The sequence below is a fragment of the Bos grunniens genome, chromosome 21, assembly GCF_055505025.1.
Source record: "Bos grunniens cultivar Pamir isolate PY7600 chromosome 21, Bosgru_T2T1.0, whole genome shotgun sequence".
Lineage (NCBI taxonomy): Eukaryota > Metazoa > Chordata > Mammalia > Artiodactyla > Bovidae > Bos > Bos grunniens.
This window is the reverse complement of record NC_141185.1, coordinates 42,257,308-42,280,556: the sequence shown is the minus strand read 5'-3', so window position 1 is coordinate 42,280,556 and position 23,249 is coordinate 42,257,308. Positions and strand designations below refer to the sequence as shown.

Genomic DNA, 23,249 nt, shown 5'->3' with positions numbered 1-23,249 from the left:
GGGCTATAGAATGGTCACCACAGTTACTCAGCGGCACAAACCTGGGGTTCCCTAGAGGCATGTAACGGTAGCTGGACCCCATCAGCAAGGAGCTCCAACTGCACCTAAATAAATACATCGGTGGCATCGAATCTGTGGGTTTCTGTCTTCCAGAGGGTAGCATGGAGGGACCTTCAAGGATCTCCAGGCCCCATGTGCTGCTGTCAGGGCTCATTGTTCTGGTGGGAAGCCAGCGGTGTCCATGCTGCATTGCTCTCAAACTGGTTGGGGGAGGGGTCAAGACCCCACCATTTTGACTGTGCTGGGGAGAGGGGGAGAGGCGGGGGGCCACTTACCATCTGCAGGACATCAGCAGAGACCATCTGCATGCAGCACATGGCTGTGGCCAGTGCACACACAATGGTGGACAGGACGTTGAGGGCACACACACTGAAGAGGAGTTCCTGCGGGAAAAGACGCAGAGGGCGTCAGCATTGTCTTGGCAACGCAGGCGGCAGGACCCTCAGCACTGCCGTTGAGGTCCAGGACAAGGGCAGCCACCTGTTTCGTGGGGCTTTTTTTTTTCATCAACACTGGTCTATTACAGACACATTTGTGTACTCTCCCACATGGTTGATCAAATTAGATACTAAATGATGTATTTTACAATTTTGATAATTATTAGGTAGTTACCATCTAAGAAAATCTTCAAAGTGCCAACATTTAAGTAGGTGGGCCATCTCTGTCAATTATAAAGTCTAACTGAGAATTTTGATAAGAAAAAAAAATTCCAAGTTTTTTAAACTTCTTTTCTTGAGAAAATTGTAGATTCACTTGCAGTTGTAAGAAACCATAGAGGGACCCTGGGTACATCTCCCTTGGTTTTTTCCACGGCAGCATCTTACAAAACTACAGTGTGATATCACAGCCAGGAAGGACGATGACACAGTCAATGCTCAGAACACCTCCATGAGCACAGGATCCACCCTCCCTACCCACGTTGCCCTTTACAGACACACTCACCTTTCTCTCCCACTCAACCTCCCTTTCCAGACCCCTGTCAACCACGAGTCTGATCTCTGTTTTTATACTTTTGTCATTTCAAGGCTAGGATACAACTGGAAGCATAAAACATGTGACTTTTCACAACTGAGTTTTTTCACTCAGCTTGATTCCCTCAAGATTCATTCAAGTTGTTCCAGGCATCAATAGTTCATCCCTGTAGGACTTTACTGGAAAGCCAGTAGAGGAAAGGGATGGGAAGGGTGAGGGGGAGTAAGGAGGATCACAGGAACCAGGAGCCCTTATTTTTGTTCACGGCAAAACCATCCATGCCATTGTTGCTGTTGTTTAGTTGCTATGTCCTATCCAATTCTTCAAATCCTGAAAGATGATGCTGTGAAAGTGCTGCACTCAATATGCCAGCAAATTTGGAAAACTCAGCAGTGGCCACAGGACTGGAAAAGGTCAGTTTTCATTCCAATCCCAAAGAAAGGCAATGCCAAAGAATGCTCAAACTACTGCACAATTGCACTCATCTCATATGCTAGTAAAGTAATGCTCAAAATTCTCCAAGCCAGGCTTCAGCAATACGTGAACCGTGAACTTCCTGATGTTCAAGCTGGTTTTAGAAAGGGCAGAGGAACCAGAGATCAAATTGCCAATATCCGCTGGATCATGGAGAAAGCAAGAGAATTCCAGAAAAACATCTATTTCTGCTTTATTGACTATGCCAAAGCCTTTGACTGCGTGGATCACAATAAACTGTGGAAAATTCTGAAAGAGATGGGAATACCAGACCACCTGACCTGTCTCTTGAGAAACCTATATGCAGGTCAGGAAGCAACAGTTAGAACTGGACATGGAACAACAGACTGGTTCCAAATAGGAAAAGGAGTACGTCAAGGCTGTATATTGTCACCCTACTTATTTAACTTCTATGCAGAGTACATCATGAGAAACACTGGACTGGAAGAAACACAAGCTGGAATTAAGATTGCCGGGAGAAATATCAATAACCTCAGATATGCAGATGACACCTCCCTTACGGCAGAAAGTAAAGAGGAACTAAAAAGCCTCTTGATGAAAGTGAAAGGAGAGTGAAAAAGTTGGCTTAAAGCTCAAAATTCAGAAAACGAAGATCATAGCATCCGGTCCCATCACTTCACGGGAAATAGATGGGGAAACAGTGGAAACCGTGTCAGACTTTATTTTTCTGGGCTCCAAAATCACTGCAGATGGTGACTGCAGCCATGAAATTAAAAGACACTTCTTGGAAGGAAAGTTATGACCAACCTAGATAGCATATTCAAAAGCAGAGACATTACTTTGCCAACAAAGGTCTGTCTAGTCAAGGCTATGGTTTTTCCTGTGGTCATGTATGGATGTGAGAGTTGGACTGTGAAGAAGGCTGAGTGCAGAAGAATTGATGCTTTTGAACTGTGGTGTTGGAGAAGACTCTTGAGAGTCCCTTGGACTGCAAGGAGATCCAACCAGTCCATTCTGAAGATCAGCCCTGGGATTTCTTTGGAGGGAATGATACTGAAGCTGAAACTCCAGTACTTTGGCTACCTCATGCGAAGAGTTGACTTATTGGAAAAGCCTCTGATGCTGGGAGGGATTGGGGGCAGGAGGAGAAGGGGACAACAGAGGATGAGATGGCTGGATGGCATCACTGACTCGATGGACGTGAGTCTGAGTGAACTCCAGGAGTTGGTGATGGACAGGGAGGCCTGGCATGCTGCGATTCATGGGGTCGAGAAGAGTTGGACATGACTGAGCGACTGAACTGAACTGAACTGATCCAATTCTTTGTGACCCCATGGACTGTAGCCCGCCAGGCTCCTCTGTCCATGGGGTTTTCCACACAAGGATACTGGAGTGGGTTGCCATTTCCTTCTCCAGGTGGTGCTACTAGTAAAAAACAAAACAAAACAAAAAACCTCATCTGCCAATGCAGGAGACTTAATAGACATGGGTTCAATACCTGGGTCTGGAAAATCCCCTGGAGTAGGAAATTGCAACCCTCTGGAGTATTCTTGCCTGGAGAATCCCATGACAGAGGAGCTTGGTGGGTTACAGTCCGTGGGGTCACAAAGAGTCAGACACGACTGAGGTGACATAGCAGAGCACACACAGCACACAACTGATTATGTTCATTACAAGGACTGATGTCGAAGCTCCAATACTTTGGCCACATGATGCGAAGAGCCAACTCACTGGAAAAGACCCTGATGCTGGGAAAGATTGAGGGCAGGAGCAGAAGGGGACAACAGAGGGTGAGATGGTTGGATGGCATCACTGACTCAATGGGCATGAATTTGAGCAAACTCGGGGAGATAGTGGAGGACAAGGAAGCCAGGACTGCTGCAGTTCATGAGGTTGCAAGGAATTGGACACAACTTAGTGACCAAACAACAAACTGTTGGTTTATCAATTTTCTAAGAATTTTTTTTGAAAGGAACTGAACATAAATTAGAGTGAATATACTTTAATTTTGGTGATTCAGAAGGTATCAATAACCGTTTTCTCGCTGGAGTTCAGCTTGTTCTGAGTATTTGCATCCATTGTCCTGTGGCTAAGCCATGGTCCTGGGTAGCATGCCTATGTGTCCACTGCAGATGGTAGTGGGAGCTGGCTAAGAATCTCTGACCCACTGTAATGACCTGCATGACTTTGGGAAGCTGTCTCATTTCACTGTGCCTGAGCGTCCTCATCTGTAAAATGGAATAACAGGGCTTCCGTGGTGGCTCAGTGGTAAAGAATCCACCTGCCAATACAGGAGACATGGGTTTGATCCCTAATTCAGGAAGACTCCATATGCCGTGGGGGCAACTAAGCCCTTCGCCACAACTACTAAGCCTGTGCTCTAGGGCCTGGAAGCCGCCAACTACTGAAGCCCCTACGCCCTTTAGCCTGTGTTCTACAACAAGAGAAGCTACCGCAATGAGAAGAAGTCTGAGCTCCACAACTAGAAAGTAGCCCCTACTCACTGCAGCTAGAGAAAAACCCAAGCAGCAACGAAGACCCAGCACAGTCAAAATAAATAAATAAATAAATGGAATAGCAATACCCACTTATCTCAGGGCTGTGAGGGTGAAATTAGTTCGCAAACATGAAGGGCTCAGAGCAAGGCTCAGCACACAGTGAGGTTCAATAAGCACCATCTACGATCCCATGACGGATGGCCAGTCACCTGGGGACTTTCATCTGCTCACAAACACTGGAGGATGAATTCAGTAAAGGGCTTTGAGGCCTCATCCACAAATGCTTAAGGAAAACAGCTGCAGAAATGACTGGATGCCCACTCCAGAATGCCCTTCTCTGGCCTAAACAAATTCTATATCATTGCTCCTACTGTTCAACTGAGGAGAGAAAAAAATTCTGATGTCCACACACCTTTTACTGCTCTGCTGTTGCTCTGCCTCTGGAAGGTTCTGTCCACTTGTTTGAGTGACAGTAGTTTGATTAAAGCTCAGGAATATAAAGAATGAAGTCAAAAAGAAGGAAGAGGCACTCAGGAAATACACACAGAAGTAATTTAAATGCTCTTATTAGCCTTTAGCCACCTAGGGACTTAGGTACTATTTATAATAAGAAGTAAAATTTCCAATCTGCATTTAACTTATATTAAAACATTTCTGCATGTGCTCAGACCAGACAGTGTTCCTTAAATGCCTTCTAGGATCTGTTCAAAGATAAATGGAGGCACACAGAAGTTTGTGAGAGTTTTGAATATATAAATATTTGGATTGAGGAGCCACAAGTGGCATCACCAACTCAATGGACATGAGTTTGAGCAAACTCTGGGAGATAGTGGAGGACAGGGAAGCCTGGTGTGCAGCAGTCCACGGGGCTGCGAAGAGTTGGACACGACTGAGCGACTGAACAACAGCAAGGTGGCTTCCATGAACGAGGCAGGAAGAGGGTGAGAAGCAGAGAAGGATATGATGGATAGGGGACTTGGTGATTAACAGGAGGGAGTAAAGGAGAAAAAAGTCACCCCCATGGCCTAAGCAGGGGCAGCTGTTCCAAGATGGGCAGGCCGCATGGGGTGTGGAACTGTTGGGAACAGTGAGGAAGAACTCAGTGGGGTCCACTGAGTCTGAGAGGGCTGCGGTTCTCTGCGTGGAGGGAGCTCAGTGGGTCTGGGCTGGACTCTGGGACATGGGCGTGGCCAGTGCAGGGGTGGGGACACCACCAGGGAGGCAGCTGAACTTGCCCAGCAAGGGTGTGCTCGGCCAGGAGAGATGAGAGTCTGAATCAGAACCCAGAAAATGAAGTGAAAGTGTTAGATGTTCAGCCATGTCAGATTCTTTGTGACCCTGTGGACTATAGCCCGTCAGGCTCTTCTGTCCATGGGATTCTCCAGGCAAGATACTGGAGTGGGTTGCCATTCCCTTCTCCAGGGATCTTCTCGACTCAGGGATTGAACCCAGGTCTCCTGCACTGCAGGCAGATTCTTAACCATCTGAGCCACCAGGAGAAGCCCTGAGAACCCACAGCTGGGTCCTAATTCTGGAGCAGAAAGAGTCTATAAAGATCTAGATGAGGATGAACAGAGAGAAGGGAAACCAGGGAGGTGGGCATATAAATGGGTAAATGCACCAGTGCAGGAGGTTTCCACACCCCTGGCCCAACACGCCCAGCAGACAATGAGTGACGACAGGGACGAGCCAAACCCCACACCATGTCTCACAGATGTGTGCCAGAACCTGGACTCACAAGATGTGTGGGGCTTTAACAAAACTTGCTTGCAAACTTGGATGCAAAGCAAAGGTCAACAAACTAACACTAAGACACAGGCGTATGGGGTTATCCAACCACAGTGCAGTTATGTTTGCTGTGAATGACAGGAAAACAACTGATTAAGCCCTTTCTACCTCTGCAAATTCACAACACACAGTGGAATAACTCAGGGATTAAAAAGTGAATCATAATGAAAATGAGAGATCCTTGGAACCACATAAAACATAAAACTTGTGCTGGCTCAGTCGTGTCTGACTCTTTGTGACCCCATGGACTGTAGCCCACTAGGTTCCTCTGTCCATCGAATTCTCCAGGCAAGAATACTGGAATTGCTGTTTCCTTCTCCAGGGGATCTTCCTGACCCAGGGATTGAACTAGAGTCTTCTGCATTGGCAGATGAATTCTTTACCACTGTACATGGAAGCCTGTGGGTACATATACATAAACATTTATATATTAAATTAAATATATATTAAAGAGTCAAATTTTAGCAAATGCATCTATTAAATATACATGCATGTATTTGTACATACACATATGTGTATGTATATGTATGTATATACAAATATATAAATACACATACATTTTAGCATACACACATCTCAATAGATGTAGCATTTTTGCTAAAGTTTAAGACTCTTTAATGGTAAATTCTAAGCAAAACAGTAATAAAATGGGATTCCCTAAACCTGGAAAATACTATTTAGTCCCAGAAAATTTCAATAAACATTATTCCTAATTATTGAATACACTTCCTTTAAAATCAGGAAGGAATAAAACAGATAAACAACAAGGACCTAATGTATAGCACAGGAAACTACACTCAACATCTTGTAACAACCGATAGTGGTTGAAAGAATCTGAGTCACTTTGCTGTACACTTGAAACTACATTGTACACAACATTGTAATTTACATTACACAACATTGTAAATAAACTATACCTCAATAAAAATAAAGTAAAATAAATCAGGAAGAAAACAAGATGTCTGGTTCAAGCCCTATTCAATACTGTGCTGAAGAGTCCTTGTCAGTTTGGGAAGATAGGAAAAATGAAGAAAAATCAATAAGCAACAAAAAGACTGGAAAGGAAGAAGCATACTGCCATTATTCCCAGATAAGGTAACCCACTAAATAGAAAACCCCAAGCAATCTATGGGCAAACTGTCAGAGTAAATGGAGTTATTAGTAACTGGATGCATGACCAATGAACAGAAGTAAATGTGTTTCTCTATACAAACATTTTAAAGTCAGAAAATGTTCTTCAAAAAACTCTACTTTTCCTGTAGTGGGACAAAACTATATGACATCTAGGAATGTATCTAACAAAAATCATACCAATTTTATTGAAAAACACGACAGAAGGATACATAAATGGAAAGATACACCAAAAATGGCCATTCTCAGACAACTAACCTAAAAATACAATGCAGTTACAAATGAATGGCTTCGTGTGTCTAAGACAGAGAGAGAAATGGGGAAGGGGGAGGGCAGGGGAGAGTCCACAAAGGACAGAGAAGAGCCAAGATCATTTTGAGAAGAAAAAAGGGGGGCTGATCCTACCAAACACACACTTAATAAAGAAAAAGCATTTAATATAATGTGCTATTGACAATGAGTCAAGCCATACACCAACACAGAAGAAAAGAGACCCCAGAAATAAATGTTTTTAGATACAGATACTCAATATATAACCACATGACTAAATGACCACTAACCTGAGCTGTAACAGCAGATGATGATCTATCAGTGAAAAACAAAACTAGGTCATATCTCACGCCACATGCATAACTAAGACCCAGGTGGATAAAAACTAAACATGAAAAGCAAAGTTTTAAAGCTTGTGGGAAAAAAATCCAGGAAGTTTATCTGACCTCAGGATGGGAAAATATTTCTTAAATGCAATATAGAAAGGACACTTCCAACAGGAAATGAATCTGACTGCACTGAAACTGAAAACTTGTCTCTGAAAAACGACATCCAAAATGAAACGAAATGACATCCCAAACAAAACTGAATGACAAGTCCCAGAATGCATGAGATTTTTATGACTAAGGTCATTGTTTAGAACAGAGAACCCCACAGGAAGACAGACAAAACAGATGATTCACTGATGAGAAACACAAATGGCCAATACATTGACGATACAAGACAAGTCAAGAAGAATCTATGGCAAGAACTCTTGGCAAGGATGTGACTGAAGCAAAGGTACCTCTTCCACCGGCCGTGAGAATATTACCTCTTAGTAGAGAAATGGGATGTTTTGTAAAAGGGAAGATGGACCCTCCTTACATCCTGGCCTGTGTGCCTGCTGAAAAGACACAGCATGTGAGCCCAGGCTGATGACTGCATGACTAATCATTCTAGCACTGTTAAAATAGGCTTCCCTGGTGGCTCAGTGGTACAGAATCCGCCTGCCAATGCAGGAGACGCAGGTTTGATCCCTGGGTTGGGATGATCCCCTGGAGAAGGGAATGGCAATCCACTCCAGTATTCTTGCCTGGAAAATTCTATGGACAGAGACTCGCAGGTGACAGTCTATGGGGATGCAAAGAGTTGGACACGACTGAGCGACTCACACACTTACACAAGTAAATCAACTATACTTCAAAAAAACAAAAAAAACAAACAAACTATACTTCAACAAAAAAATAAAAATAATAAATAAATAAGTAAATAAAAAGGTCGTGCAAAGCAGGTCACAAAGGATGGCCCCCAGAAAAGCCACACTGGGGTCAAGTATAGGTATCACTCCTCCACTGAGTCGTCTCTCTGGCAGGAATTCTGCTCCCTCAGTCAAGATTCTGTCCTGTGGCCCCTCTGATCTTGGGCCTTTCTGCAAGGGCCTGGGGACAGTAAGGCCCTCCAGACAGTTATGCTCAGCTCAGCCATGGTCATCTTCTCCTTTCCTTGAGCTTCTATAACCAGTGTGTGTTGATTTCTGAATGAAGTCAGATCCCTAAATGCATCTCTGAACGCCTGCACGGGCCTGTCTCCATCTTTCTGGCCTTGCTTTCACGTCTTTCTTCACCCACAACTCATCCGTCACATGGACATTTAACAGCTTGAGGTACTGACGTATGACAGACGAATGACAGAGTGAGCATATTTTAAACACAGAATCCAATGAGTTTTGACACATGTGCACACCTGCATAGCCACCACCGCGATCAAGGGAGAGAATTTACCCATGGCCCCAGGATTACTTCCAGCTCCTTTGTTACAAGTAATTCTCTACCTTCACATTCCCTTCTGCCGGTTTTACATGTTCTTTCAAATGGCCTCATCATTCAATTATTATTGAAACATTTCCCATCCTACATACTTTCCTCTTAATGCCCTCTTCCCCTCAGCATATCGGTGCCAATTCAGAGCTCTGAACATAACTAAGTGCTTTAGACACAACCTCCGGTCTCAAGGAGTGGCCTCTGCGCTGTCTCCTCCAGGTTGTGTATGCAAAACCACAACCTGCTCTCTGCCCCCCACTCAAGGCAATGGGGCCCCTCTGAAGCCCCTAGTTTGTCTGGGGAGTAGAGTGAAGGTCAGGTCTTTTATTATTTATCCTGGGACCACCCCAGCAAGCCCTCTTCATGATCCTCCTCTTCCCAGACCCTGACATGGAGCCTCGAAAGATCCCACAGTCAAGGGCAGAGGGCTGGGGACTACCTGCTGTGGGTCCTTATCTGAATGTGCCAAAAGCTGGGGGGTCCTCGTGTGAGGGGCCCACCCATGTGGCCCAGCACTCAAGCCCTGCAGGCTCCACCCCCCACCACCCCAGCTAACAGAAAGACAACTTTCATCAGCTACATCACAGTGCATCCCCCGGTGATGGCTTCAGGGTATCCACTTGGGGAGGGTCCAGGGCAGCGGTCTGGAAGGAAGAGGGGTGCATCTTGAAGCTGTGTTTGCTGAGCATGTTGCCTTAGACCTTAAAAATGTCCACTGTCAGGACATCCCTGGTGATCCAGGGTTAGGACTCCATGCTTCCACTGCAGGGGGCTGTCCTAGCCTGAGGACTGGAGAAACACTGAGTGATGGAGAGGGGCTCATTCATCCAGGCGAAGGCTTGACCCTCCACCCTTCCCCACCGGGTGGAGGGGTTCCGCCTGTGGGTGAACTGCAGCATCAGCTCTTCCCTGATGTCCAGCCGGCTGCCCACCCTGACCATTCTGGACTTGTCAGCCTTCACACTCCGTCACAAAATATCAATGTTCACTTATTCTCAGGAGCATTTTTATTTCTTCAGCATGGTTAAAAACATACTCAAGATTAAACAATGGGTCTATTTTTCAGGCCCCTAGGTTTTTAGGAAATTGTCTTGCTGGATTTCTTTTTTTTTTTTTTCTCTCCTTTAACTTCCTTAGAGACAAAGAAAAGAATCTTCAAGAGAAGTAAACTTATAAACTCAATAATTGATTGATTCCTGGAAAGTTTTATTTCCTTATCCATTGATAAGGTTTCTTTGGATAATTTGTTTTACTACAGTTCCATAAATTAAACCAGATACTTGAAGCGAACAAACAAACAAAAAAAGATCTTTACCTCTATTTTCAATTAGAATTACATCATTATAATATAACTGTAATGATAACTCGGGATATAGCAAAGAATAAAGTTGGGATGGATATACTATCAACCCATGATGATTCATATTCTATCAGTTATGATTCCAATTTTTGTAACCTTTTAAAACTTCTGTTAATATTGATCAGAAAAGATGTCACAATCTTGTGTTGGGTTTGACTTGGCAAAGACCACCATTAACCTACCAAAACATCTTTTTATCATTTATTTTGTCACTAGACATTATTAGGAAGTGAAAGAAAGTGAGAGTGTTAGTTGTGTCCGACTCTTTGTGACCCCATGGACTGTAGCCCATCAGGCTCCTCTGTTTGTGGAATTCTCCCTGTGATCTGGGGTTTAGACGTGGTAGGAAAGCTTCAAAGAGACCCAGGGAGCAGGGGGGTTTCAGAGCCTCCAAACCCTCAAGAACAATCTGAGGGAACAGAGAAGCAGCATTGCCATCATCTTCCGGGCTCCAGAGATATTCCTCATCAGACTGGAAGAAGAATCGAGGACCACACTCCTTGTGACACAGGGCAGGTGCTGGGGGCCAGGTCCCTTCACATCGGGCCTCAGGAACCTCCTCTCTCTCTGTGGCCACTGCTCTTTTTGCCAGCCAGTTTCCCAGAGCATGGGAATTCATAGAGAGTTCCCCTGACAGACTGGTCACCATTTCCGGCATCTGAAATGTCTCCTACAGTGGACCCACCACAGGCCCCTGTTCCAGAGAGTGACACTGCCGTCTGTGCCCGCCAGGTGTTAGGTGGTCCTCCAGAGCGTCCAAACCCCCACATACTGTGTCCCCCATACACATACTACAGAGCCCCTATTGTACAATGTAGCGTTAGTGGTAAAGAACCTGCCTGCCAATGCAGGAGACGCCAAGAGACTCAGGTTCGATTTCTGGATCGAGAAGATCCCCTGGAAGAGGTATGGCAATCCACTCCAGTATTCTTGCCTGGAGAATCCCATGGACAGAGGAGCCTGGTGGGCTACAGTCTGTGAGGTCGCAAGGAGTCAGACATGACTGAAGTAACTTAGCATGCATGTGCCATAGGACCACCATCAAGGGCTCCTTGCACTGTAGCCTTATTTTTCAGAAAAAGTTTAGCAGTTTAGTTTCAGGGAAAAGAGGAAAAGAATTGGGTTCGTTGTTCAGATGCGTGTATAAGTGGCCAATTTTGATTTTCAGGAGCAGGAAAAACTTGTAGGGAGAAAAAGAAAGAAGTGATATAAACAATTTTCCATGCCATTAAAGAAAAATCAGATGCTGTACATAAGAATAGACTTCCATGGGAAACTGTAACATCTCTTGCTCCAAATATCTTTAAAAAGGCAAAATAAGTACCCATCTGTTCTCTGATGGTATAATAGCAAAAATGTTGGCTCAGCCATAAAAAAGAACGAAATAATGCCATTTGCAGCAACATGGATGCAACTAGAGACGATCATCCTAAGTAAGTCAGAAAGAGAAAGACAAATACCAAATGATACCACTTAAACGTAGAATCTAAAATATGGCACAAATGAACATATCTGTGACTCAAAGACATAGAAAACACACTTGTGGTTGCCAAAGGGAAGGGGAAGGATTGGGAGTTTGGGTTTAGCAGATGCAAACTATTATATATAGGATGGATAAACAACAAGGTCCTATTGTATAGCACGGAGAGCTATACTCAATATCCTATGATAAACCATAATGGAAAAGAATATGAAAAAGAATGTACCTATAACTAAGTCAATTGGCTGTACAGCAGAAATTAAACACAACACTGTAAGTCAACTAGAGTTCAATAAAATCAAACGCTGGAACAGCAGTGACACACGTCATATCAATATTTGTGTCGACCGCTTTCAACCATTCAGCAGTGCTTCACAGAGGTCGGAGGCAGAAAGTGAAATGGTTAAAATGGAAAATTCAAAACACAAAACCTTTAAAGTGGAAATTTCTAATTGTTTAAGGGGCTTCCCTGGTGGCTCAGATGGTAAAGAATCTGCCTGCAGAGCAGGAGACTTGGGTTTGATCCCTGGGTCAGGAAGATTCCTTGGAGGAGGAAATGGCAACCCACTCCAGTATTCTTGCCTGAAGAATCCCATGGACAGAAGAGCCTGGTGGGCTACAATCCATGGGGTTGCACAGAGTTGGACATGACTGAGTGACTTTCACTAACTGTTTACAATGCTCTCCAGAAAGATGTCCCCTGTTGCATGTGCCCAGCTGCAGGGACCAAGAACTGAAAGGAACACGGTTAAAAGAACATTCCCAGGAGAAATCTCAGGGATGGAGTGGGAGGCAGGAGCGAGTGAAGCCTGGGTCACCTTCAAGGTCAGTCGCACGGCGTTGCAGTCCTCGCGCAGCGGGTTCAGCTTCAGCGTCTCCCCGAGGTTGCTGCAGCCGGACACCTGATGCTGGGTCTCGCAGCAGACACATACCTCCACACTGTCGAACTTTATCTGGACAGGGGAACACAGACAGAGCTCAAGGTTAGAACCTGGCGTGTGGTTCCTAACAATAAGGAACATGGGACAAGCATCCTATCTCATTTTCTTTACATAATAAAGTCAAGATGAATTTTTTAACAGACAAAACTCACCAGAAATACCATTAGGAATTATTTAAAATTCCTATTTTCAAAAGCAATTAATAAAAAAATAAAATATAAGAAACCTAAGCTATAAAGTTAGGATTTCCCAGGTGGTGCAGTGGTAAAGAACCCACCTGCCAATGCAGGAAACGTGTGTTTGATCCCTGGGTCAGGAAGATTCCCCTGGAGGAGGAAATGGCAATCCAGTCCAGTATTCTTGCCTGAAGAATCCCATAGACAGAGGAGCCTGGTGGGCCACAGTCCATAGGGTTGCAAAGAGTCAGACACAACTGAAGTAACTTACCACGCGTGCACTCACATAGTAGAGATTAAAAGAATATGGGTAGCTCTACAGCCATAAATTTTCAAATCTAGAGGACACAGATAATTTCCTAGCAAAATACAAGCTATGATACCTAGTCCATACGTAAACCTAAAGATCAATAACCATAAAAGAGACTCAGTTCAGTTCAGTTCAGTCGCTCAGTCGTGTCCGACTCTTTGTGACCCCATAAATTAAAGTACGCCAGGCCTCCTTGTCCATCACCAACTCCTGGAGTTCACTCAAACTCATGTCCATCGAGTCGGTGATGCCATCCAGCCATCTAATCCTCTGTCATCCCCTTCTCCTCCTGCCCCCAATCCCTCCCAGCATCAGAGTCTTTTCCAATCAGTCAACTCTTCGCATGAGGTGGCCAAAGTAAAAGAGATTAGAAAGTCCAAAATGGTATTTCAGGCTGAGTTTGCTACTGCTATTGCTAAGTCACTTCAGTCGTGTCCGACTCTGTGTGACCCCATAGACGGCAGCCCACCAGGCTCCCCTGTCCCTGGGATTCTCCAGGCAAGAACAATGGAGTGGGTTGCCATTTCCTTCTCCAAGGCATGAAAGTGGAAAGTGAAAGTGAAGTCGCTCAGTCGTGTCCAACTCTTAGCGACCCCATGGACTGTAGCCTACCAGGCTCCTCCATCCATGGGATTTTCCAGGGAAGAGTTCTGGAGTAGGGTGCCATTGCCTTCTCAGAGGCTGTTTGCTCTGACCTTTAGTGAAAAGATAATTCCTATGTTTTAAAACAATTTCAGAGCAAGAGATAAAGAAGAAAATACCACAGTTACCTTATAAAGCTAGTTTAACCTTACCCACAATTCTGAAAAGGAAAAACAAAAGCTCCCCACTCCTACCACAAACCAAAAGGTCAGCTTCTCCTTTCAAACATGAAAATATTCTAAGCAAAACAGTGGCTCCTTGAATCCAAAGCTGTATTAAAGGAATTATATTCCACTGCTGTACTAAAAAGTATTGAATGCAAACTATACAGCCCAAGTCTAAATGCCTACAAGAAAGGGAATTTATAGATTCATAAAACAAAAGAGTCCAGGGTTCGGAATTCATGCATGGTGGCAAGCAGGTACTGAAATGTTCTCAGCGCTTTCTCAGTCTCCACCGGCCCTTTCCTTAGGGTTGGCTGTATGCTCAGAAGGAATCTCCTAAAAATACATCTGGAAGCTTAGCAGCCTTAGTGGTCAGTGTGTGCGTTCTAAATGCTATAGCCCTAGGCCTGGCTGGCCGTGCAGCACAAGGGAGAGAGGAAAACTTAGTTCTGTTAAACATCATGTATTTATTTGTTCCCAAAACCTAGGTTACCCTGAAAAATATCCAAGTTTCATTTTAGAAATAGGATTCTGGAACAGTGGTAAATCAATCAAGAAAATCTGTTCCAGGGACAAATCAAAGGAGAAAAATCATACAATCTTATAAATAGATCTCAAAAAACTAGTGCCTCAAATTTAGCAGGCATTCATGGTAAAAACTTTCAGTCACTTTCAAGAATAGGAGAAAATGACTTAAATCTGATAAGGCTTTTACCCGGCAAATATCAAAAGCAAATACCACTTTAAAAATATTTATTTGTTTTGAAGGACTGCACCGGGCCTTTGTTGCTGTGCACAGGGTTCCTTCGGTAGTTGTGATACATAGGCTTACCTGCCCCACAGCCTGTGGAATCTTCCCGGACCAGAGATCGAACCTGTGTCACCTGCACTGGTAGGTGGATTAACCACTGGATCACCAGGGAAATCCACAAATACCATTTTAACTGGAGAAATATGAAGGCAATTCCACTAAGATCAGGAATAACACAGAGGAATGACACCCGTGGCCACAATTCTGCACTGTTTTAGGAGCGCCTGCTAATTTAAAGATAAGAAATGACTGCAAACTGTGTAAATACTGGAGAAGATAGAACTCTCTTTCCAAATGCGATCGAATATCTAAAAACAATCTAAGAGACTACACTAAAAATGATGGCAATTAAGAGTATTTGTTCAAAGAAAACCCAGAAGAAATGCCCCATGTAAGTGATTTAAACAACCTTGAGGGCATGACTTTCTGAGTCTGCTTATGAGTCTATCCACAACTCTACTCTTTTTCCATCTAACAAACACTTTACTTGTTTCACTAAAGAGTATTTGTTGCATTGGTTATAATAAATATGATACTATGCTGTGCTCAGTTGCTCAGTCCTGTCTGACTCTCTGTGACCTCATGGGCTGTAGCCCACCAGGCTCCTCTGTCCATGGGTATTCTCCCGCAAGAATATTGGAGTGGGTTGCCATGCCCTCCTCCAGGGGATCTTCCCAACCCAGGGATCAAACCCAGGTCTCCCGCATTGCAGGTGGATTCTTTACCGTCTGAGTCACCAGGGAATACCAAGAATGCTGGAGTGGGTAGCCTATCCCTTCTCCAGGGGATCTTCCCAACCCAGGAATTGAACTGGGGGTTCCTGCATTGCAGGCAGATTCATTACCAGCTGAGCTACCCAGGAAGCCCAAATATGATACTATTAACAACCAATTAAAAATAAAAATGGCAAAAATATTCTATTTAAAGTAACAATAACAAATAAAAGATAAGAGATTAAACATGGAAATTTAATGACCTATGTGAAGCTATGTATAAAATGCTATTAAATGGCAAAAACTCAGGTACAGGGTCATTCTATCTGGCACCCATACCATGGAGCCCTCCTCCCAGACTGGAGAATCTTTTTGTGAATCTTCCACTTTTCCCAGAAAGGCTTCCCTGGCCAGCACTCCAGAGAGAGAGCAGGCAGGTGTTCCAGGCTCCACCCGTAGGACATGATACCTCTACAGGGCACTCTTAAGTGGAAGCTTGGGGCGTGCACTGAACTGGCTCCACCCTGGCTCTGTAAGTAGCAGACATGAACCACTTCCAGAAGGGCAGGAGCTGGGCTCTGGGGGCAGCATCCAGAGCCCATGATCAGCATGATCAGACACAAGCCCGGGGCTGACGACAGGGTCACTCCCAACAGCAGCTCCTCAGTATGATTTGGAACACTGCTCCCTTCCTGGCTTTGTAGCCCCCAAATCTGATTTCTGGTAATCCTGGAGACTGAGCTTTAGGGGGTCCCATAATAACTCCTTCAGATGGATAACAGCTCCAGTTGTTTCTTTGAAACTCAGAACTGGGACTGACACATACGGCCTGAATCCATGGAGGGCATGGTTGGCTCCCACGTGGAAATCTGTGACATCTCCGAAATGCTGGCCCTTGCCAGAGACGCACAGATGGCTCAGCGGTAAAGAATCTGCCTGCCAATGCAGGAGATGCAGGTTCAATCCCTGGGTTGGAAAGATCCCCTGGGGAAGGAAATGGCAACCCACTGCAGTATTCTTGCCTCAAGAATCTCATGGACAGAGGAGCCTGGCGGACTACAGTCCATGGGGTTGCAAAGAGTTGGACACGACTGAGCACTCACCCACTCTGGAATCCAAACTGAGTCCCAGGGGGTGGATGTGCAAAAGCGTTTTAAAGACTACTTGGAATAATAAACATTCAAGAATTAAGCCCCCAAATTGGGAAAGAATGGTAACCTGAGAAGTAGATGTCTTAACACACTAAAGCTCAGCTGAGGACATCTAGGTGGCTTGAAATAGCTGCCATCTCTTTCAAATGCTAAACTGGACTGAGGTCCCTGGTCTCCCTCACCTACTGATGACTCTGGTAAAGATTCCAAGACCTAGAGAGAAAAGTCTAGTTGGAACAGCTTGGCTGAGCAACGATGATGCACACATCGGGGCGGAGGTAAGCTGCCCCCAAGAACACAGGACAAATATCCTTCCAAAAGCTGCTCTGGCTTAGAGTCCAATCAACCCATAAGAGTAAGCCATAGGGTCTTCCTTGGTGGTCCAGTGGCTGAGAATCTGCCTGCAAATCAGGGGACACAGATCCAATCCCTGGTGAGGGAACTAAAATCCCACATCCTTTGGGACAATTAAGCCTGCAAGCCACAACTACTGAAGCCCATGCACACTCTAGAGCTGTGCTCCCCAACAAGAAGCCACTGCAATGAGAAGCCTGTGCACCACAACTAGAGAGTAGCCTGTTTGCTGAAACTAGAGAAAGCCTAGGCAGCAACAAAGACCTAGTGCAGCCAAAAATAAATAAATAAATACATTTAAAATGAAGCCATAAGGAAGGCACCAAGCGGGCGTCTTCCTTTCTCCTTCCCGTGGAAACATACTGGCCCTGAGCTCCCCCTGAAGCTGGCACGTGCCACAACCCTCAAGCAGGGGTCAACGCCTGGGGCTCCACTGAGTCCTTGAGCTCTTAGCAGCACCAGGACAAAGTCTGGCTTTCCTGAGCGAGCCTGTGTTCCCACAGCTCAAAAGCCCTGAGGAATGATTGCATATGACCACGGCCCCACCTTGGCATTGACTCCGAGGCTGCTAACGTAAATGGCTACACAGCTTTCTGGGGAGGGAGAAGAGAGAGACTGGGTTTGGGGGGGTGCAGTAGAAGGATGGTTCAGCACATCGAGTGACCCGTTATCAACCTCAGGGGATGACATTAATCTCGTCCGTTACTTCACTGAGGCTGTGATTAATTCTGAGACAAATTCTGGAAGCCTTCTGATGAGGTCCGTGACCTCGGCATCTTGGTGTGCGAGGGCTGGCAGATTTATCTCAGGATGTCCCTCCGTGCTCGGGTCACTGGGACCCACGTGATAGAGCTTTGCGGTGATTTCGCATGAATCTCTTTGCAGCACTGAAAAGCCAGCCTGGCCCCGAACCCCTCTAATTAACGGCCTGTCAGCCTGACAGGGAGGAGAAAGGGCCCAATGGAAAGGGAGGGTCCAGGGGCCCGTGTGTACGATGCTCCTGCCATGCCCAGCCTGACACTGAGTGGGGTGGGGGTCCTCAAGGCTGGGTTTGACCAGTTTTCCTCCAGCACCTGTGGCTTCAAACAGGTCAGGACCCTGAAAGATCCCCCTAGGCTTGTTCTTCTATTATTGTTGTTGTTCAGTTGCTGTCATGTCCGGCTCTTTACAACTCCATCGACTGCAGCATGCCAGGCTTCCCTGTCCTTCACTTTCTACAGGAGTTTGCTCAAACTGGTATCCAGCCACCTCATCCTCTGTCATCTCCTTCTCCTCCTGTCCTTAATTTTTCCCAGTGTCAAGGTCTTTTCCAACGACTCGGCTCTTTGCACCAGATGGCCAAAGTACTTGAGCTTCAGCTTCAGCATCAGTCCTTGAGTTCTTCCCAATTCATTAAAATTTAAATTTTCATCTTTAAACTGACAGATTTTTTGTCCTCATATTGCTTTCACGATGCTGCTTTCCTCTGTCAAGGAAGCTTGACAGTGATGGTGGACCAGTGTTTCTGAATCCCACTTTGCACATAATTAAGTGCGCTGGAACACAGGCGTGCTGCTGATGACAGCAAAACGCTGCCCTGTTCTCTGGTTCTCATTGCACTTTAGAACATGCATCACAGGGTCAATGGGGAACATCCACTAACAAAACTTCCTTAAAGCCCAAAGTCTGTTGAGGGGCTAAGGTTTTGTGTGTTTTTTAAAATTGTGTGTGTGTAAAGCATTTAAGGCAAACAATATCTAATTCCAGAAGATAGAAATTTTATTATAAAAATCATACAATTAAGCTTTTAAACCTTCCCTGACCTTTCAGGGAAAACTAGGACCTGCTTTTTATTCAGATCATCAGACATTTCACATTTTACCTTTATTTTGGTCTTGATTTCATCACAGTCTATCTGTTTGCTAATTTAGCTGTTGTCTCTGCAACAGATGCTCAAATTATTTGTGGAATAATAAATCTAACAGAGGGCACAGCCTTTACATTTTTCATCACATGAGTGCCAATGCGAGAGAGACAGGCAGAGACAGACAGAAACAGAGAGACAGAGAGAGATAGAGAGTGACAGAGACAGGGTGAGACAGAGAGAAAGACAGAGACAGACAGAGATAGAGTGTGACAGAGACAAAGAGACAGACAGGGAGATACAGAAGGGGGAGAGAGAGACAGAAGCAGAGAAAAAGAGACAAAGAGACAGACACAGAGAGAGAGACAGAGCTAGAAGGAGAGAGAGCACTAATCTGCAAGTGGAGAATCTGAAGGGGCCATTGTAACCTTCCTGTCAGGGAGCCAGTTGTCCCCATAGGACATGGCAACAATTTCTGCCATCCTAGGAGTCTTTACAAGATCTTTTTGTTCAAATGACACTTTCAAGGGCGGCAGAAGTTGATAAATTATGAATGTTCACAGCAGCCTCCCTGCTGATCAGGGAAACGAGGCTGCTGGTCTTGAGATGTTCCCACCACAGGAGAGGCCTGGAGCCAGCTGGACCGCAGGGGTGGGGACTTCATCTCCTCCCTGCCTTTTGTTAACAATGCAGAAGTGTGTTTTGGGGGCCAGACTCTGAGAAGTCATTAGTTAGCATCGTAATCAATGCAGAGCCTGACTTGGCCTGCAGAAGCAGACAGAGGGCGGAACACGGTTAACAGGAACACAAAGCACATTTAGCATTTCTGTTCCACAGAGACCCAAGTGAGGATGTTTGGAATAACAGAAACATCATAAAGAACTAAAATGAGGTTCTGTGGCCAAATTAACTGAGGGAAATAGTGGTTTAGAAAATGAAACAGGGGCTTCGCTGGTGGCTCAGTGCTAAGTTCAATCCCTGGTCTGGGAAGATCCCACATGCCATGGAGCAACTCAGCCCATGCACCACAACTACTGAGCCTGTGCTCTGCAACAAGAGAAACTGCAGCAATGAGAGGCCCGTGCACCGCAACTAGAGAATAACCCCCATTCGCAGAAACTAGAGAAGGCCCAGCAACGAAGACCCAGCACAACCAAAATATAAATAAATTATATTTAAAAACAAAACAAAAATGAAACGGCCTCTCTCCTGCGTGGCTTCTCAGTCTGTCAGTCTTTCCCTGCTTGTCACCACCACATGGCAGGGGACCAGGGACCCGGGTTGCCTGCATTCCTGTTCTCCCTCCCTCCACCTCCCTCCTTCTTTCTAAAATAACATCCGTCACATCGTCCACACCAAACGCTCCCAAGAGCCATCGGGAGAAAAGGGGAAGAAGGAGTGGAGGGGCTGCTTTCCCTCCTGGGCCCCAGCTGTGGGGGCGACCACAGGGCGGTGGGGCTCCCCCAGGCTCAGCCCCCAACCCGGGATTACTGTGCTTCCAGACACAAATGCCTGTCAGCTTGTGTTGGTTCATTCTTTGAGCGTAACGAACCATCCATCAAGAAGAGCATTTTCATTGTTTTCTGGTCTCTAGTCCAATATAAGGGCATGTGACCTTCAGTGGTGACCTTCAGAGTTACAAAAAAGTCCTGCTCAGGGCCCCGCCGTGCTTCTCTGGGTGAAACTGGAAGCTCCCGTCAGCAGCAGAGCCCCGGTGAGTCCTTAAGGAATGACTTCTGCTCATTGTTTCAGTGGTGTGAACACACCAGAGACAGGGGTAGAGATAAAATATATGTGGGGGGCAGATAAGAACCAAGATGGGATGGGAGGATGTGAGCAGGGCACCTGGACACTGATTTTTCAAATTTCATTTTAATCTTGGGGTGGGGGCAAGGGGGAGAGGAGACTCACCTAGTGTGAGGGTGAAATTGGGGAATGGCACATAACAATTTCAGTTTCTGGCTTTGCTTGAAGTTTCCCAGGGCTCCCAAGGCTCCTGGGTCCTGGGCTGGAGTGAGCTTGCTTCTGGCTTCATCCTCAGTCGCTGGGGGTGGGGGATGTGTTTTCTCCTTTCTGTGAGGTGAGGGGCCCTCCCCTCTGCTCTCCATCTGCTACAGCCAGACTCCTCACCTGGCACCTTCGTGCCCACGCCCTTGGTCTTGGCGAGCTCTCTGCTTTGACAGGGGGCATCTCATGGGCTCTGGGGGATGCGGTCACCAGAGTGACTGGTGCTCCCATCAGGTGAGTCACTAACACCCTCGAGAATCGGTCAGTTTCAAGCACTGTTTTTCCTTCTAGAGAGCACGTTTCTAGCAGGTATTGGTGTCATTCTTCTTCTGTGGCTCAGTCGTGTCCAACTCTTTGCGATCCCATTGGCTGCAGCACAGCAGGCTTCCCTGTCCTTCACCATCTCCCAGACTTTGCTCAAACTCATGTCCACTGAGTTAGTGATGCCATCCAACTATCTCATCCTCTGTCACCCTCTTCTCCTCCTGCCCTCACTCTTTCCCAGCATCAGGGTCTTTTCCAATGACTCGGCTCTTCACATCAGCTGACCACAGTATTGGAGTTTCAATTCAGCATCAGTCCTTCCAATGAATATTCAGGGTTGATTTCCTTTAGGATTGACTGGTTTGATCTCCTTGCTGTCCAAGGGACTCTCAAGAGTCTTCCCCAGCACAACAGTTTGAAAGCATCAATTCTAGCAGATATTAGAGGTCTGCTAACTGCAACACTGGCTGAGCTGGCCTGGCTGCAGCCGGTGCCCCTGGGGCCAGGGTGAGGGGTGGGGGACAGAAGGGTCACCTGGGAGGCCGGCCCTGGAGCACATGGACCTCAGCTCCCTGCCAGGCCAGCCCCCTCCATCCGAGGGCACATGCTCTGGAGATGGTGTGGCTGACATACTGGGGAGGATGCAAGAGGGGTTCATCACAGCTGATGCCTGCCCCTCCCAGCTCCCTCCCTGCCCTGTTCCCTGACACTTAAGCAACCCCAGCTCAGAAGACAGAAGGGTCCACACAGGAGAAAAAGTTTACATTGTGTTGATACTTGGGGGTCTCCTGGGGAGTGCTGGGTGATGGACCAGGGTCCCCACTGTCAGGACAGACATGGTTAAGCTCCCAGGAAATGCAGCAAGTCTGCTGCATTTCCATGAGTGGTCCTGGGAGGCAGGGCAGTGAATCAATCTTGCCCACGGCTTTCACTCAGATCTAGGTATAGGAATGAGGCAACATGATCCAGTGGTGGCTGGAGACTGGAGGGATGTGAAAAGGTCCCCAAGTGTCCCAGCCATGAAGTCACATGAACAGAACCATGAGAAGACAGTGCCAGGCAGGTGTCAAGTCCAGTGGGAAGAAATCCCTGGGTCAGAGTCCTTCCAAGTCCACGGAGACTGGGGGCACACAGCCAGGACTGAGATGGCCAGCTCTGTGCACTGCACACCCCTGGGCTTCCCGGTCTCAAACTCCAGTTACCCTTAGACCTGGTCTCTGCTGCTCCCATCCCAGAAACCCCCGACTCCTGCTCTCCAGCATCACTCAGGCCCCAGCCCACCTGTCACCTGCTCAGAGAAGACTGGGCTACCTCCACACACCAGACTGCTCCTTTTCTTGTAGTCCTTCCTGTTACCTGTCTCTTCTGTTTGCTCCTCTGTCACCCACCTCTCTGCCTATAATGTGAGCCACACAGAGGATACAGAGTCAGGACTCATTTGAGTTGTCACAGCACCCAGGACATTTCAGACATGGGGCTCTGCATCTGTGTTTCTGTGAAAATATATTATCCAACGAATATAAGAGGAAATGGACACAGGACAGGTGAGTATTTATATGGAACCACTGTCGGCTGGGCTTCCCTGGTGGCTCAGTGGCAAAGAATCCACCTGCCAGTGCAGGAGATGTGGGTTTAATCCCTGGGTCAGGAAGATCACCTGGAGAAGGAAGTGGCAATCTACTTCAGTATTCTTGCCTGGGAAATCCCCTGGACAGAGGAGCCTGGCGGGCTACAGACCATGGGGTCACAAATGAATCAGATACAACTTAGTGACTCAACAACAACTGTTGGCTTACTTTAAACATATCAGTTCTTGTTTTGCTGAGAATTTCTTCTTTGCTGGGGAACTTTGGGATTTGGACTTGACTTTCAAATTGCTGTGTTAGCCATGACATCCATTTGCTGATGATAATGACAAATTCACATGCAGATGAACTAAAAAAGAATTGTGTTACTCTAGAGGGGACAATTCTGTGTCATCATGACAAACTGCAAAGAACAGTCCAATACCAAATTTCTTGTGAAGCCAAGAGAGGCTGAGACTCTTCTTGACCCATGATTAGTAGAATAAAATCTATAG

General features: G+C 46.0%; 1 protein-coding gene across 1 annotated transcript in view; it reads right to left on the bottom strand.

The window, feature by feature from the left end:
• Window positions 1-23,249, bottom strand: part of ENTREP2 (endosomal transmembrane epsin interactor 2) — a 238,619-nt gene that overhangs the window by 21,044 nt on the left and 194,326 nt on the right. Inside the window, exons 4-5 of the mRNA XM_086364126.1 lie at window positions 12,612-12,746; window positions 336-443 (exon numbers count right to left, since the gene is read on the bottom strand). Of these exons, the coding sequence (XP_086220252.1) occupies window positions 336-443; window positions 12,612-12,746 (243 nt within the window). The remainder of the gene's footprint in view (window positions 1-335; window positions 444-12,611; window positions 12,747-23,249) is intronic.